The 18,233-nt window shown below is 44.9% G+C and overlaps 2 protein-coding genes across 6 annotated transcripts in view; one reads left to right on the top strand and one right to left on the bottom strand.

Moving 5' to 3' along the window:
- Positions 1 to 232: 232 nt before the first annotated feature.
- On the top strand, positions 233 to 5,537 carry SHISA3 (shisa family member 3). Its single transcript, XM_045815981.2, has 2 exons — positions 233 to 1,224; positions 3,972 to 5,537. The coding sequence occupies exons 1-2, from the start codon at positions 948 to 950 to the stop codon at positions 4,409 to 4,411; spliced, it is 717 nt and encodes a 238-aa protein (XP_045671937.1). The 5' UTR covers positions 233 to 947; the 3' UTR covers positions 4,412 to 5,537.
- Positions 5,538 to 11,297: 5,760 nt separating this feature from the next.
- ATP8A1 (ATPase phospholipid transporting 8A1) overlaps positions 11,298 to 18,233 on the bottom strand; it is a 224,253-nt gene continuing 217,317 nt past the window's right edge. For all 5 annotated transcript variants that reach the window (XM_045816092.2, XM_045816093.2, XM_045816091.2 and 2 more), the window contains 2 exons: positions 17,212 to 17,303; positions 11,298 to 16,028 (listed from right to left, as the gene is read on the bottom strand). In XM_045816092.2, the coding sequence (XP_045672048.1) occupies positions 15,931 to 16,028; positions 17,212 to 17,303 (190 nt within the window). In that variant the 3' untranslated portion in view covers positions 11,298 to 15,930. The remainder of the gene's footprint in view (positions 16,029 to 17,211; positions 17,304 to 18,233) is intronic.

Below are 18,233 nucleotides of genomic sequence, written 5' to 3'. Positions count from 1 at the left end.
CAGTCGTCGCGCCGGCTTTTTAGTACATCCATACAAAGCACCCGCGCGCTCCACCCGCGCGCCAACCCGAGTGGATGGCCGCAGAAATTCGGCAGCCCTCGCCTTCGCTCTGCGGAGTCTCTGGGCGGTGCGGGAGTCGGGGTGTGCGGGGGGGAGCGCCTGCTCCGCGCAGGTCTAGAGTCCAGTCCTGGGAGAGCGCGGGGGGCGGGGGCGGCCGGGAAGGGCGGAGGGGGGCGCGCGAACCCGAAGCCCCGGGGACCGGCCGCTCGCGCAGCGCCCGCGGTGATTAGCTCCAGCGGCGCGACCCAGGAGGGCGGACTCTTTCTTAGCCCTCGCTGTCTCCCCCTCCCTCTTCCTTTTTAAAGGACGCCTTGCAGGCAGAGCTGTCAGCAACCCCGAGGCCGTTTGTACTTGGCCGCGGCCAGGCTGACTCCTGCTCCCGTGACAGACAGGGGCGGGGGTGGAGGGGCCGCCGGTCCCGGGCGCCCGCGCGTGGGGATCTCAACTTCTTCCTCCTTCGGGCTCCGCTCGGACCCGGCAACGGCCACGAGGAGGGGCGCTGTGCGGCGCGGGGGTCGCCAGCCCGGGACGCGATGGCTCCCCTGAGGAGTGGGGTGGGAGGCGGCCGAGGGGTCGGCGCGCCCTTCGCGCCCGCAGCAGTATGAGACCGGCAAAGGGCGGCAGCAGCAGCCCCAGCAGCAGCCTCGGCCGGCGCTTCCCGCGGGCCCTCGCCCCCTCGCCCCCGCGCACCATGCAGACCCCCGGCCTGCGGAGCCCGCTGCGCGGCCCCTGCCGCCTCCCCGGCCCCTGCTAGCCCACGCGAGAGGGGGGCCTCGGCCGCCGGGGCCAGCCGCTCGAGCCGCGCCCCGGGGGAGGCGGCACCGCGGCGCTCGGCCCTTCGCTCTCCAGCTGCGTCCCCTCCCGGCCGCCCCGGGCGCCCAGCGGCGATGGGGGCGCTGCTGGCGCTCTGGCTGCTCCTGGGCTGGCTGTGCTGGAGCCCGGCGGGCGCCCAGCAGTCCGGAGAATACTGCCACGGCTGGGTGGACGTGCAGGGCAACTACCACGAGGGCTTCCAGTGCCCGGAGGACTTCGACACGCTGGACGCCACCATCTGCTGCGGCTCCTGCGCGCTGCGCTACTGCTGCGCCGCGGCCGACGCCAGGCTGGAGCAAGGAAGCTGCACCAACGACCGCGGCGAGCTGGAGCACCCCGGCGTCACCGCGCGTAAGTGCCGGCCCTCGGCCCCCTCCCGGCGTCCTGGCCGCGGCAATCCCCCCCGCATGCGCTCCAGGCGGCCCTGGGTCGGCGCACCGTGGAGCGGCCGGGTGGGGGCATCGAGGCGGAGCGAGTGGGTGGTCGCGTTTCGGGTCAGGCGCCCTCATTCCTTTGCAGTCCCGATTCCCGCCACACGCGGTCTCCGCGGGTCGGCCCCAGGAAACTTTGCAAGGGACAGCGAGGACCGCAGGGCTGGCACCTGGTGACCCTGGGCGAGACAGCTGGAGCCCCCGGGAGCGCGGGAGGTGAGGGGAAGAGCTACGGGGACAGTGCCAGGTCGGACTGCAGTTTTCCCCATGGCGCGCCCTGGTCACTCCAGGAGTTTCGGGGGTTGCCGGCGGCCAGAGACCGCCACTCTTGGGGAGCGCTCATCTGCAGCCCCGCAGGGCCAAGGAACTTGAGCTACGTTCACCCCCCCCCTTTTTGGTGGATCGTTGGTAGCGTTCCTAAGCCTCTGCCTCGTTCTCCCGACTTCCTTTCATTTCTCTGCATCGAATTACCCTCCGGCCCACCCCCTATTGTCACGCCTTTCAGAAATGCCCAGGTCCTCGAGGTGGGGATTTAGAAACCAGGGTCGCAGGGGCTACCCGCCCCCTATTCTCATGTCGGAAAACACGGGTCAAATTTCCGCTCAGTTCAGAGCGGAGTAAATCATGACCCCAGCAGAGGAACTTTACACAAAGAAAGAAAGAAAGAAAGAAAGAAAGAAAGAAAGAAAGGAAAGAAAGAAAGAAAGAAAGAAAGAAAGAAAGAAAGAAAGAAAGAAAGAAAGGAGGAAAAAAAATAAAAAGCTTTCCACCTGAATGGGAACGTCAGGGAAACCCGCTAGAGCTTGAGGCGATCATTTTACGGCCGGGAAACCGGGGGAGCGGGCGGAGCTAAGAGCGGGTGACACCCCAGAACTCCACGGCCGAAGTCTGAAGCGGGCAAGAGAAGGTCCCCGGGAAAGAGAATTAATGGTGCCCAGAGTCCCCCCTCCGCCCCAGCGCCCCCGCCTAGAGAATGATAACCCAGAGGAAAGGGGAGCCTGCTCTGCCTTAGAACTCTATTATACTCTCAAGGAGTTTAATTTTGAGCGTCAAAACCCCCAAGCGGGTGGATTGGGGAAGTGGTTTCTGGAGAAAAGATGCGCAGGGGAAAGCAGGGAACTCTAGGCCGTCCTCGCTTGTTTAAAAATAAATAAATAAATAAATAAATAAATAAATAAATAAATGAATAAAAATAAAGGATACCGACTCTCCCTTGGCTTACGCCACTCACCCTGGGGGCCCCGGCTGCTCTGCGGTGTTAAGTGTCAGTGCGCAGTCTGCATCGGGGGTTCCTTCCTGGGCTTCTCCGAATCCGCTTTGTTGCCCGGGAACAGCAGGAGAGGGGCCGTCCCTGCACGGAGGTGGGATCGGCCCAGCTCTCAGGGACCTTGGCTTGTGACTCTTTCCCTTGCCAGCTGTGTAATTTGGGCAAGTTACTTAACTGCTCTGGGCCTCCTCTCAACTCTAAAATGCGCATACGGTTCTCAGAGGAGTTGCGTTGTGGATTAAATGAGAGTGTAGGAATGCTTAGCACGGTGCTCCCAGTAAGTGGTTGGTCGGTGGCTTCCCCCCCCCTTCTGCAGGGTGCTACTAAACGTGGCAGAGCCATGGGAGACCCAAGGGCTGACACCCAGGAACCCACAAGAGCCTCCGGGTTGATAGTTACCTGTCAGTCAGCACCTGTGTGTCTTGGGGAGGGTCAAAAACACGTATGTTTCCACATCTGGAAAGCAGAGCTTACCATGTCCACTTCACAAGAGTCTCCACGAGACTGGAATCAGATAACGAGAAAGAGCCAGGCACACAGTAAGGCCTTAGTCAACGCGGGTCTTCTTCCGTTCGCCTCTGAGCTGGAGGTTGCATCCAGAGGTGGCTCTATCAGACAGGGGAGACACTTGGAGTGTCTCCCAGAGCTGTGGGGGGTGGGGGGGCTCAGGGGTGGGAAATTTTATGTCCATCTTGCACAGAGAGAAGGAAATGGGTCTGCTCTCTCTGAGGGACGCTGTCACGGAAAGCCACCAAAACGAAGAACTGTCTCGTGATTGAAGGTTCGGCCTGACCTTCCCAGAGTGTGGGTGGGAATCGAGGGGCAGGGGTGTGGCAGCTGGAGTGGGCATCCCAAGCCGTTTCTGGGAAGAAGTATCCAGAGATGACAGTTTCCGATGCAGTCAGAGACACAGTTAATTGGGGTCCGTTATGGGTTTCTTTATACCGTTCTTTCCTTAGTCTCCTACTGGGGCTGTCATTTACAGGCCTGGTTCTCTTTGCTTAGATTGGAGATTCTTGGATGAAAGATGACTGCTTCCACCGTGGTAACACTACCAGAAACCTGGATTTAAGTCCAGAGATATGGTGACCAAACAGCTCACCCTTCCCCTCCCTCCAGTGCTCGAACAGGAGGGCAGAGTCTGTTCCTTCTGATTTCCAGATGTGCAATATAATGGCTGATTGCTAACAGAGGCCGCAGTATCAGTTTGCTTCCTCCCCACTCTCAGCAAGAATATTCGGTCGTCTGAGTTCGCACTTCGGAGATCAGCAGGAACAAGCTCTGAGAGCCTGGGCTGACCAGGGTGGTCATACTGAGCCGTTTACGTCCCATCAGTAAGGTGCCTGGAGTTTGGGAGGCTCTTGTCCCAACACCTGTGTCTGTCTGTTTTTCCCTTTTAGAGCCCGTCTACGTCCCCTTCCTCATTGTCGGCTCCATCTTCATTGCCTTCATCATCCTGGGCTCTTTAGTGGCTATTTATTGCTGCACCTGCTTGAGACCCAAGGAGCCCTCACAGCAGCCAATCCGCTTCTCACTCCGCAGCTACCAGACAGAGACCCTGCCCATGATCTTGACTTCCACAAGCCTCAGGGCACCTTCCAGGCAGTCCAGCACGGCCACCAGCTCCAGCTCCACCGGGGGCTCCATCCGCAGATTCTCCTTTGCCAGAGCAGAGCCGGGCTGCCTGGTGCCCTCACCGCCCCCACCTTACACCACGGGCCACCCAATCCACCTGACGCAGCCGTCCGGTTTCCTGGTGTCACCCCAGTACTTCGCTTACCCGCTCCAGCAGGAGCCCCCGCTGCCTGGGAAGAGCTGTCCGGACTTCAGTTCTAGCTGACAGGCCACCGCGATAAATCCAGCCGGTAGGACACCCGCAAGACAGGTGGAGGCCTGTCGCCATTGCCACAAGGACTTTCGGGGGAAATTTCCCTTGCACCCAGTATGGTCCTGGAGGCATGTGCTAGAAAATACAGCACCTTCTTCGTCCTACGCTTCCCGGCCCCAATCACAGGATGGGTGTGTTACAGAATTGCTTTCTGCCTTTGAAAACATGGTGATTATCACATTTCAGTTTGTGCTACTTTTACTCCAAATAGGCAGCAGTTGGACTGTAAAGTTGCAGGCTGGCTGGAGATGCATTATTGGACAGTTCAAGCTGTCCTGTTAGGAAGGGCCCACATGGTCTTTTTTCATTCTCAGTTGTTTAGTGAGTCATAATACAAATCTATACATCAACAAGCAAAGAAAAACACCTGATGGTAATTACTGAAGGTTCTTTTTAAAAAAACTAACAACTCAGCAATCTGAGGGGACAGTCGAACAACCTATTTATGATTCGGGGAGCAGCCTAACCGTGAATAATATTAGCATTGTGAGAACAGTTACTTTTTAAATTAATAACTAAATTTTGTTTAAAATATAAGAGCTTTTTCAGAATACAAGATTTCAGTAACCACATGAGGAGTATAAAGGTTTAAATATTTACTCAGCTATTCGTTGTAACACTGATCTTACGTAAGAGCATTTCCCCCACCCACTTGAGGGAATATTTATTGCAGACTTTTTGTTCAGCAACATTTAGTGTTTAAATGGAAGTTGGACAGTTGAGTCTTAAAACCTTTATTTGTTAAATGAGTTATGTACAAATGTAAAGATTTGTAACTTAATGTATTTACCACAATTGACGGTACTAATTATTCAGTAGTCACACTGAAATTTTTTATGTTAATAACTGTGGAGTTCAGAGTTCAGCTGTTGGTTACAGTCACCTAACATTATGCATCTGAAAGTGCCCCTGAATTCCACGTCTGACGATTACACATTTGGGCCTATATTCTGCTGGCTTAGAATAAATAAAATACTTTATGTTTTTGTGAAACCCATTTGAAATTTTAGATCAAAGCGCTTCATTTTATCTTCTTAATGATACTCTGCTACTCAATAAAAGGAAATGTCTTTACTTAGCACTTCATATTTTGAAATCTAAAAAAAAAATCCTACATTGATTTTGAATTGCATTAAAAAGCTCTTTTCTGCATCAGGGCTTGTGAAAAGCAGGGAAGGAAGTGAATTTTTATAGATTTAAAGATCGGGACATTTCTCATAAGAATCTGGATTTCTGGCTTCTTGGGACACTCGGAAGATGTGGCATGGAGGGTCCTTGTCCTGCCATTTCAGACCAGCCACTTGCCATTTCAGACCAGCCACTTGCCATTCACCAGCCTCCTGCCTGGCCTCCCAACCTGGCCCAGTTCCCTCAATTCTGTAACATCCCTGGCCCCTGAGGGTGTTTGGGAACCCAGGTTTACATGAATTCACGCTACCATATGTCACCCTCAATAGCTCTTTTCATTTTTATTTTTTTTTTAAATACAATCCACTGTTATTTATTTTATTTTTTAAGTAAACTCTAAGCCCAGCGTGGGGCTTGAATTCAGGACCCTGAGATCAAGAGTCACATGCTCTACCAACTGAGAAAATCTCTTCTGATCTAAGAGAGTCATGTGGCCTTGCCACTTTGCTTTCCAGCTGAGGGAGCAAGTTCGAAATTCTGTGCCTTTGTCCAGTCTGATGGCAGAGGAGCTCTGACTTCTAGTCCCCTGCTTTCTCCCATGACTAAAATGGTGACTTCAGATATCCCATACTCACCAAAATAATTAAGAAATGAAAGCAGGATAGGGAGGGAGGGAGGAAGGAAGGGAAGGAGGAAAGGCTTCCCAGTAACCGGATACATTTTTGGGCATGCTCTGAAGCCCTCCTACGTCATTAGACTGGTTTTATGCATGTTTGTTACGTAGTGCTCTCCTGATATTTTTAAAGTTAATCTCTACTGGGCTCTTATGAACCAAAAACTATCCTAAATATATATGTTTACAGATATATTTATTTATTTTAGAGAGTGAGAGAACATGGCGGGGAGGAGCAGAGGGAGTGGGAGAGTCCTAAGCAGGCTCTGTGCTGAGTGCAGAGCCTGACGTGGGGCTCGATCTCAAGACCCTGAGATCATGACCTGAGCCAAAAACAAGAGTTGGATGCTTAACTGCGTCACCCAGGCATCCAAAATTATTGTCCATGTTTGTATGCGCTAACTCATCTTACCCTCCAAACAGGGAGGTATTTCAGTTCCTATCTTCTGGACTTGGAGGAGTGAGTAACTTGCCCTGGGCCCCATAGCTGGTCAGTCCTGGAGCTGTGTGCAAAATCAGATTCGAACAGCAAGGGGACACCTGCGGGGAGGTTTTGACATTTCTGTGCATGGAATTCCGTGTGGAGGAAAGCATGAAGCCCAGTTCCTCTCTCTAAAGCAGCGACTGCCCACTCTGTTGGGCCCGGCAAGCTCTCCTTAGAGCAAACATTTTGTGCCATCCCTTTATCCTAAACTGAAATTTATTGGTAATATTTTTCACTACAGATACAATTTTTAAAAATCAATACATGGTATTGATTACGTCTTCACGATAAATAGGAGAAAGAAAAGGAAAATAATCTATTTCAAAATGTAACAGCTTCAGTAGACCTAACAAAGGTCTCAGAGTCAAACCTTTACGCAGAATCACTGAGACCCGGCAGCCCCGAATCCAGACCGACGCGGGTGTGCTAGACTGGCTACTCACCCATCCGGATTGCATTGCGGCTTTTAATGTGATTTTTTCCAAACAGAGCAAGGTCTGATCTCCTTTTGGTGTTAACAGTAGTTAGATATCTGGAAAATTCAGTGTATACTAAAGCAGTGCAAAAGATAGTGTACAGGAAAATGGGATTAGGTGTTTCCACCTAAAGGAAAGGTGGGACATTCCAAAGTCATGCCAACGGTCATCAAGTCTTTGTCGGGTGGACCATCCTATGCATCGTGGGATCTCTGTTAAAACCGAGTCCCATCCAGTGAATACCCATGGGCACATCGGTCCCCTACCCCAATGCGGTCGTGCCACAGCCGGCCCCACAATGTCCTCTAGAGGGCAGAACTGCCTCCACTGAAAACCATCTAGTTTGTCAGATTTCTCTAGTGGCTGTGCTTTATTTGCCATCCCTTTGGGAAGCAGTTCCATTATGGAAAATAATGCTAAGGAATTCAGAAAGTTCACGTTTGCAAACCTCCCTTCTTTAGCAAGGTGCTCCAATCCATCAAGTTAATGGGCAGTAAGTTGTTTAAAATTAGGGAGACATTGTGTCCTCAGTGTAACATGGCACTCAGCGACACTGAATCAAACCACAGCCCCACCTACTTGTTGCCATATAGTGCATGTCTTTGGACTTCTCTCTGAAAGATATGTGGCTAAGAGTACTTACAAACCCAGGGTAATGAGGCCATCCTGCAGCAGATTTCCAGAAATCGTCCATTCAGCAAGCATTTATTGGACACCACCCATGGAGGCACCGGGCTAGGGGTTGGGAGTATCAAGATGAGTAAAACGCAGGTCTGATCCAGAGAGCCACTATGTTCACGCACTCAGGCATGGCTGCAAGTCCTTGTGACAAGGTGTTACAGACGCGCTGTAAGAGAAGCATGTTATCTTTCTTGCTTTCTAGGAGCGCAGTCATGTAGGGGGAAAGGAACCTAACAAACCAACACTTAGAATTCATTCTGGTAACTGAGATGATAGGGGACACATAGACTGCCTTGGCAACACCTCACTCACCTGGAGGGGACGAGATTGGACCTGAGCCTCCGGATGAATGGGAGGTGAGTGAGAAAGACTGGGTGGGGGAGGGAGAGACCAGTGCTGGGAATGAGGGGAAGAGCATATTAAGCAAAGAACTGGTAGAAAGGCACGGAGGCACCCACCAGCATAAATAAACAAGGAACAATCTGGAAACTAGACAAAGAATTCCAAGCGTGAGTGTGGAGAGATGGTCAGGGTCAGTATTGGAGATCTTGAAAACCATGGTGGTCAGACCAAATGCAAGGGAGAACCTTGAAGGCGTCCCTGAGGGAAAGTGGCTTGATCACATCTCCATTTTAGAAAGTTTAGAGAGCAAGGGTCATGCCAAATCACCTGAAATTTCCAAAGAGAGGCTTGCCACCACTTGCCACACCACCAAAATATAGCAGAAATTTGGCTGATTAATGCTTTATTACTTTCACAAAGAATTTGGGTCCTAATACCCTAAAATCACGATTATTTTGAAGAACCGAAGTTCTACACTTTGAAAGATACTTATGCAAATAATGGGTGCCATTTACTAAGCACGGTGTGTGTCCTGAATGCCTCATGAATTGTGACATTTAATCTCCACAAGCCTGCAGTAAGGGTTGTCATCATGCTTGTTGTGCAGATGAAGAAATCAAAGCAGAAAGGTTAAAGGCTGTGCCCAAGGCCAGACACTAATAGCAGAGCCAAGATTCGAACCCCAGTGGGCTGTTTTGAAATTCTACATTCTTTATGACATATAACTTACTACACGCTCCCTACCCAGTAGAATGAAATTTCTAGAATTTCTAGAAGGCCTAATTTTCTCAGGAAAAAGATAGCCAAGTGACTTTTCAGAAAATCTCCTGGGAAAAAGGTGATTGTGTAATATTGCACATATCCTATTATAGAGGGGATTGTAACAGTCAGAGTTTGTGCTACATTATGAAATACAGAATAATACGAAGCTTGAATAGAAATATTAGGTGAGCAACATTTCTCCCTTTGCACATGAGAAGCTCAGGAGACCAGGTGACCTAGCAGGGATTTTGGTGTCACAGTGACTGGGTTAGTTTTCTGGCTCTGTCACTTATTATAAGCTGAGTGACTTTGGGCCACCTACATACATACCTTCACTGTGTCTCAGTTTTCTCATTTGTAAAATGGAGATGAGATACTAATGGCACCTTATTGCTTAGGGTTGTCTTGAGAAATAAGAAGTTAGAGTCACTGTCTCCAATCACTTGCATTCTAGTGGAAAGGGAGCTGTGTAGTAAGTTAACGATAAATAATAGAAAGCAGATGATCTACCCTAGAACAGAAACAAAAGGCTAAGTACTGTGGGAGGGCAGAGGTAGCTGTTGATTGGAGGGCAGGGAGCAGAGAAAACGGGCCCATGGTTTGATGGAGTGCGTCCATGAAAATCCATGGCCCCTTTTGATAGCTGGCCAACGTCCCCTTGTCGCCAGGAGTAGAGCGCTCTCCCATCCTGTTGGGTATTCACGACCTGTACATTTAATAAATTTGCTTTAGAATGATTATTCATTATACCTATTAGTTGTCCAAATGGATAGATTTTTCCCTCTTATTTCTCCCACCTATTTACTTTTTCCTGGTGTTATTATTATGTCATAGAGGGGAGAATTGGCCAGATTGACTTAAATCCATGAGAAATTTTCTAAAATGAGATAACCAAAAATGTTCCTGAAAGTATATGCAATCACAATTAGGAATCTGGTTCATTTCATTGGGTTAGGATCAATTTAGCTTTGCATAACCTAAAAAACTTAGTACACATTCAGGAAAAACAAGAATTTAAAGATGTATTGAACTATTAAGGGACAAACTGTTGACATATTTTGACATGTATATGGCTATTTTAAAACTACAAGTAAACATTAGTTATTAATGCAATTATCCTGACAGAGAATTCTTATTTGAAATGCTGGATACAGAGCTCGCATTTGAAATAAAACAATGGTAAACCATAGTTTGTATTTTCCAATAATTTTTACCAGCCTATTAGTGAAATTAACCAGGTTAGAAAGATCTTTCTTCATGAAAATGAGTGGCTCTGTGTTGCCAAAATGGAAGCTGAGGTTAGAGACGCCACAAGCATACGGAAACACGCATTCAATGGGGATGACATACTGAATTTATGAGAATGTATTTTAAGTTTGCTGCTTCCTTTAGTACTTAGGTAATATTAGACGGTGTCTGAAACCCCGGGGTCAGTATAAACACAGGGCTGACTTCAAGGGGGAGTGGAGAGGAACGTGCAGGTCATTGGATATAATCCACAGGTAACTTTTCTGTACACCTTGTTTTGCTGTGGTTTTGCTTGGGAGACCCACATGCAATCGGTGGCCCTGGAAAGACCGTGGGAAAGGACATGGGGCCCCCCCGACGGCTAAGCACACGCCGCCGCTCGCTAGTAGCCAGAGGCTTCTCAAACTACTCGCCCAGTGCAGCCTCTCTGTGAACTGACCCTGTGCCAGCAGTTCACGAATTTGAGGCTTCACTTGCTTCCCCTTTGCCAAATGACGCTTACTTTTGATAAGGCCATTAGCCTCATTTCCAATGTTGCTTGTGCTTTTGTCCCACACTGCAATTTTAATGTTTTTTTTTTTTTGGTTGCTTCCTTCAAATGTTACTGGCTACCCTTGGCCACTTTCTCATGAACTTCAAAAAACTGGTGGGCTTAGAAAATTTAGGAAATCCAACCGCCGTGAAAGGACGGAGCCAGGAATTAGCTGTTGACCTGCTGGCTGATTTAAATATGTAATGGGGACAATCCTGGGAGGATTTTCTGACTGAAGAATCAAAATACTGGAATTTTATTTAAAAAAATTTTTTTGGGAGGGGGACTCAAATTAATTAACCCCGCCTCCCACCGAACTAGACTCCATATGCTCTGCTTCACGCTCTTTTAGCCGGACTAACATGAGGGGCAATTTTCTGTATCACCCGGGTGGTCAACAAAATGTTAAAATATTGTGAAGTGGATACACCTTCTTAGACTATAATTACAGTGGCTTTGAAGGTTTTATAAAGCAACCCAGTTTCTAACACTAGCAATTAAAACCGAAACAATTTCTTTATGTAATGGTACAGTTTATTTCATTTTTAATAACAATGAGAGGACAAAATGTTTAAAATTTGCAGTTTAAAACATGCACATTCATAAAAGGCCAATGACACATAACACTGCAGAGAACTGAATATTACTGAAATTTAATAACTATTTATAAAACACAGTGCATTGAACGTCGAGAGAAACAAACCTGAGAAAACTATAATCACAGACTCAGTACTTTCCCCTCATGCAGCTTCACGATTTCGACAGCAGTGTTGGCGGGAATGGATTTTCATGGAGCTGAAAATACTATTTTATCTTTAATGCAAACTTCAATTCTCCATAGCAGCGGCCTTCCAAGGCTGCCTTTTTTTTTAAACCTAATAACCTTGAAAATGTGAAAAATGAAGCTTGAAGTAGCTAAACAAACAGCAAACAGTATTCACTGCATTTACGGCTTCTATTCTAGAACCATGAAACATAGAAATATTTATTATTTTTTAATATTCTGCTCACGTTTTTGCAAGAGCAGACTGACCTATGGAAAGTTGCTGTTAATTCAGAGTAAGCATGTATGAAATCTAGCTTTTTTCCTACTTACGGGAGATTTATTTGCTGAGAAGTTTTGTGAGCTTTATGAAGAAAAGTTCTTAGAAGCAAGCTAAACAAAGGTTGCAATTAAATTTGTTCAAATTTGTTTGTAAAATGATTTACTTATTAAAAAAAAAGTGGTGCAGAGAACTAATTAATTTGTCCACCGAATATTAAATTCCAGGTAGGCCATGATAGAATTTTATAAGGCAGAAATAAACCAAGATTTACAGCAATAGCCATGCATTGGCCTAGGCCACTTTAAATATTAATTCATGCAAACCATAAACCTATCAAAAACACAGCTGCTTTCATACAGAAAATAAATCAAGACGAAAAATGGAAAACATTTATTTCCTTTCCTTCAAAGTTTAACTTACATTCCATTTTAATAGCCACCGAAGGTTAATTAAAATGCAGCAAAGTATAACTAAGTCTCACAAGTGACTTCGGTTATTTTAATGTGAGAAAAATCAGATTATGATCTCTTAAAGAAGCATTATAGAAATGTTCGTCATTAAAAAGCATTTATTAGGCACCGAACTGCATGGTATTACATGAATTTACAAAAAGAATTCCACAGGTCTGGTCTACATGATGTGAGTGGGGTGGGCATTTTCACGATAAATTTTATAAATGGTTATTTATAAGATTATATATAGGCTTATTTGATAAAATAAGTTTTAGAACCAAGAACTGTCATAGGCCAACTGCACAAAAATATACACTGATGATCATTTAGCATGGTAATAATTAGGACATTGTTACAAATAAAAACTACAAATATACAACCTATTACTTTCAGACTAGCATTCATTTCCTGAAAGAACGTTTTAAAAGACAAGTTATCAGTGATGTACAGTCCACAGAATGCAGAACAAGTTATCATGTGAGGTTCATGTTTGTTATTTAGAATGCTAAATTGTAAAATTAAAACATAAAACTTAATAATCAGAATAAATGTTGATTTCTGGAATTCACTTTTCCCCCTGAAAAGTAAGAGGAATTACTGACTCCACTCAATGACTATACAATTCATGTAAATGAATAATATTATTGAATAAGAATACATGTTCACCTGACTTGATTAGAGAAAGGTTTTCCACTAACTGCACAACACTGCTCAATCAGGCTCACATCAGACACCGATCGGGGTGTGGGAGGGCAGGCAACACACAGATCATTTTAAATTTGCTACATTCCTGAGAAACACCCTTCTCCTGCTAACAGTTTCTGCCAAATAGCATCTTTCTGGGTGTGAGCTACCAATATATTTTTATATGTATATATAAAACATGTAGAAAGTTCATGTTCAATATCACTGTGTACTATTCAACATTAAAGAAGCAACTACCAGCTTTTCAATGTTAAATGAATGAGGATTTTCTGCTGTAAGTAGTATTTTCTGAATTGTAAACATTGTAAAGCAAGATGGTGTTAGCATTTGCCAAAGTCCCTACAAGGGACTTTTTAATTGAAGAGTATGTGTCCTTTATTTCAGAAAATACAAGTTAAAAAGTCACTTCAGCTGTTTTAATCCTGGTAAAACTCTCACTTTCCTCCCTCTTTGGAAGGTTAAAAATGCAGAGGGTTTTCTCTAACACTATAAAGTCACTGTGACTGCAAGGCTGTTAAGTTTTACCAAGGAGGTCACTCCCTGCTGTCCAACCCCCTCCCTCACCCAAGAAGCAAAGGAATTGACGTAATAATTCAAAAATAGGACTATGGGACAAAAAAGGCCTAAATTAGCCATATTTCAGACCACAGTCTCATACATTAATTAACATGAGTATTCTACTCATGTTGAAGAGCTCCATAGAAATAATCCATGTTTTAAGATAAAAATAAAACTTTTGTTTTTTTTAGGCTAGAAGATTCAGTTCTATTACATCCATCATATTTTGATATGAAAATCTGGGAGAAGGGTGCCACTGCTGGGGTAGAGGCAAAGGGAAGCAGCTCGTGCCTGTAACTGCGATGAAGTGTTTCTCTGCAGGGATGTACCTTGTTCTTGCGTTTTGATTTGTGTGGTTTGACCTTGACTATCGCCCGGAGGAGGCCCAGGAAAGCCGCTCTGAATATCCCTTCCGTAGACAAAATCTGTGACCTCAGAGTTTTGAAGATGGTCTTCGACTCTTACACCTGCGGTCTTTCTAGGAGTTTCGATTTGCAATAATCTTAATCCCCAAATGGGAACAGTCTAGGAAGTGAACGGTGTCAACTCCTTGCCCCCTTTAGAATTATGTATGTGTTAGTTATAACCCCTCTCATTTCTAGAAAATGGGGGAGGCATACTTGTAACTAAATAACTAAAAATACAGAGAAGGAAATGACATACCACTGAATTTTAAATCTAGATCTTGAAGAAAAAGGGTAAAAAGATTGTGACATTATTCAACTCAAGGAGTGACTTGGAAAATCACCTCTCCTGGCAATTCTAGTTGACTTTTTTTTTTGTTTTTTGCTTTTTTTAAAGAGGGAGTTCTACCTATTTTGCTGGTAAATCCACTTAAAGGCAAACAGGCTTCTGAATAAAAGGCAAAAAGTTTGCTTCGATCTCTGAAGTGTATCTGAAAACTAGAATTCCTTTTTATTTTTTTTTAAATGAAAGCATTATTTTAAAAAGAGTGTAGAAAACCGGTTGTGGTTTTTAAACAGCCCCTTCACCATTTATTGTTGGTAGCAAAATAGGCATTTTTCAGGAGATGGCTTGGAAATGCTGAAAAAACTTAAACTGAACATACATTTAAAAACATAGTAACAAAATTTACTTGTGATGAAGAGTGTCTCTGACTGTAAAGTTATAGGCTTGAGTAAAATAGGTGTTTTTAAAATGGGGAATATGTACTACTTATTTGTCCCAATTAGCAGTGTGTGACTAATTTGGGGGAGCTGCTTGACAAGCAAACTGTGGTTTCTCAGGGTTCAGTACAGGGGCAGTCACCAGAACACGGGGTGGGCTATGTTCGGCAGCAGGCATCTCTAGCAGGAACTGATGGAAAGAACCCAAACACAGGACAAAAGCCGAGCCTATGTACATTACAAAAGCCCATGCATTTATCCGACAAAACATCCAAACATCTCCACGGAAGCACTGGGGAGCTCACGTAAATATCTAAGCGTATTTTTCTTGAGAGAGAAAACGTTAAGATAAAATGACAGCACTCAATCTTCAGCAGAAGCCAGATTTTTTGAAAAATCTAAAGGATGAGGACCCCTCATCAGAAATGACAGAGACGTACAATTTAAAAATCAGTATCATAATGACAGAGTCACACTGCCACGTGGGCCCTCCAACGTTAACAAGTAAACAAGACAAACAAGAAAGAAGCATTTGTAAGGCCAAAGGTGCAACACCACGGATTTTAGTAGCAAATGCCTTGAAATACTCATTTTTGCAAACCACTCTTACATTTGAAAAATCAAGCATGCAGATCTTACAGCAGAACTGGAGGTAAACTTTCTCTTAAATTTCTGGGCAAATGACTACTGAATGAGAAATACACTTAATGAACGTCTTTGGCAAACATTTATCAAGACAATTTTTGACACAAACGCTTGTTAATGTCTTGTTTAGAAATTTTGCTCAAGAAGGTGAGTCAGTTCCTTAGAGAAGAGTGCTGGTTTTTTTCAGCATATTCTGAAATCTAAGTCTGGATATCAAGAGTCCCTATAAATTATTACCACTTCAGAGTTTTTCATGGTTGGTCGCCTTGTGGTATATCCAATAAATTGATAGTTACAGCCCCGGAGTAACGGCATAAGACTACTGACCTATTCTCAGTTTAAGACAGCATTCTGGCAAGATACAAGCTCATTTTCAATTTCTGCTTACAAAGACTTAGCAAGTACTTTAAAAAATCTGAAAGAGATGGTGTTACAGTGGAGCTGCACAGTGCTTATGTCTGTAATACACACGAGTCTGACGGTCAGTCAATGCGATGAGCTCAGATCCGCTTTCCCCTCCCGCGACCAGACTGGAATTGGCCAGCAGATCCGGTAAGACCTGGGAGGTCTCCACAGAGCGCTAGCAGCCCCTGCCTCGCAGCCCCCATCCCATCACCACTCGTCGGGTCTCTGCTTTGTGGTATCGTATGCGCGAATCACCTCAGACTGTGACACGATTCCATTCTCATCTTGCGAGAAAGCATACCCGTCTGTAAGTTAAAGATAAAACAGAAACGATTGTTGTGAGGTCACTGGGAATCTCTGTTATTCTGAGTGTGAAGGATTCATTTTCTAACTTGGGGAACTCCTGTGCTCCTCCTGCCTTCAAAAGCATGCGTGAAGACACGAATTTTTTACATCCGGAAAAGATGCCGACTCAACTGTACCATGAAGAGTGGGCTGACTGCAGGCTGTGAGCTATGAACTCTGCCCCCAGATGAGCGAGCAGGTGCTCTCAACCCCCCTCGGTTCTCCTCTCGGCATCTCAAATCCAAGCCATCCAATTTTTGCTTCCTGGCCACTGGGGCGGGGGGTGTCTAGGCTAGTGGGCACACACAGTTCCCATCCAGATCGGGTGGATGAGAGAGAAGAAAGAATAAAAGTGAGAAGGGGCAGAGATAAACACACGGACTGCCTGTGCTGGAAAAGTGGTCTCCTTCCTTGGGACGACATGGTCCTTGGCTCTCAGTGTCTACAAATAAACTCACTCATGCCCCAGCATGGTTGGGGATAAGCAACGACCCCCAAGGGGGTCACATCTTTAGAAAAGGCCTCTTGAAGTATAAAAAGCAAAAGCATTAAACATGAATATATATAAATGAAAATAAATTATATGTGGAAACAACATGAAACAAAAGATATATTACTAACACAAATACATTTACTACAGGGCTTTATATATTATATTCTTTTTTAGATCCTTGAAATGTTAAGAGGGCCTGATACCTAATAATTTCTTACAACTCCAAATATTCATAAATATTTTTGAAAGGGAAAATATATGTTTCATTGTGCTGTATGAAAGCTGAAAAAGCCCTTGCAAAGTTATTCAAGTAGAAAAGATAACAGTACAGAGGGAGCTTTTAAGAGTTAAGATTTATTTCACTAGTTCTTTTTAAGATTTAAGGAAGCAAGGGGCATGTGGAAATATTATTTCTTCGAGTGAAAGCAGAAAGATTTTAAAATGCGTTGTCTTGTCTGCTATAAGTGAGATGGTTGTGGTCAAAGGTCTCTCTGAACGCTGGTTATTTATGTAACATGTTGCGAAGAAGCAAAACTGCCTTTAGGTATTAATTTTAAATAGTTAAAAATTCCTAAAGTCAAAATGCTGCTCTCGTGAAGGCTGGGACATAATGGCAGAGTTTATTTATGAAGCAGAACTCAGATACTTACGGAGCAGGTTTTGTTGCAGGGATTCAGACCGGTACAAGTTCACGTGGTTCTTCTTAAAGACGTTCTTGAGCAGTTGCGCTCTCTCCGTGAGGCTGTTGAGCAGGTGCAAATGTGTGAAATGAATTATCAACTCGGCAGAGACCCCAGTGTGCCCACAGGACCACCGGAGAGAGTTAGACTTAAACAAAAGATTGCTTGAGAAGTCTGCAGTCTAGGGATTCTTTTTACCCCATTTTCTCAGATGGCAAATGAGATTTAAAGTATTTAGATACTTTCGAGGCCGGTTTTTCCCATAGCTAAAGGAGAGTTTTGTTCCCAATAATCCAGCCAAAAGATTTCCCCACCCCCCAGTTATCTTTAAGTCAAATGGGGATACAGAACCTGTACGATACAGTTAACAAAAAATACAAAGCCTGCCAGCGGTGGTACTAACTTCTAAAATCTTGGTTGACTTACTGCGTGCATTCTAAGCATGGCATTTTTAGAATCACAAAATTATTACTATATATCTTTTTCCTACTTTGCACGTATTTTGGTGTAAAATAATTTTTTTAGTCATGTAAAGAAATCCTCAAAATCATACAAAGAAGAAATTTCATAGACTTTTTAACTAGAAAGGTTCCATTACCACTCCAATATGGTATGAAATGTGTTCCTTAATTTCATTAAAAAAAAAACAACCTATTTTCAGAGAATACTAGGTAAAATGACAAGGAAAAATATTTATTTTTCAATAAACGTTTAGGATAATCCCCACAAAAACAAATCCGTGTAATTAATTATGTAACTTGTAAAAGCACATTGCAAGAAATAATGCATCTGGTTTTTTCCACTGCGCGTAGAATGGTATCTCCCACAGTAGGAAGCCAATTATTTGTCCAATAAATGAATTCGAGCAATAATTGTGAAATGTACTTTAAACATCACCAGTCCTCCCAATCATGCCATTTCTCCAGTGGTTGATTTCTAAAACTTTGCTTTGATATCAAAGAACATAATAAGCATAAAGAACTAATAAGTAA

The sequence above is a fragment of the Ursus americanus genome, chromosome 8, assembly GCF_024610735.1.
Source record: "Ursus americanus isolate L20-20 chromosome 8, mUrsAme1.1.p, whole genome shotgun sequence".
NCBI classification, from domain to species: domain Eukaryota; kingdom Metazoa; phylum Chordata; class Mammalia; order Carnivora; family Ursidae; genus Ursus; species Ursus americanus.
Note: the sequence above shows the minus strand (reverse complement) of the source record. Positions and strands in the feature narration are given on the sequence as shown.

Excerpts from the sequence above, each read along its gene's own strand:
- SHISA3 (XM_045815981.2), top strand. The coding sequence starts at position 948 with ATGGGGGCGCTGCTGGCGCTCTGGCTGCTCCTGGGCTGGCTGTGCTGG. Across the intron at positions 1,225-3,971 it reads GCACCCCGGCGTCACCGCGC|AGCCCGTCTACGTCCCCTTC; the intron begins GTAAGTGCCGGC and ends TTTCCCTTTTAG.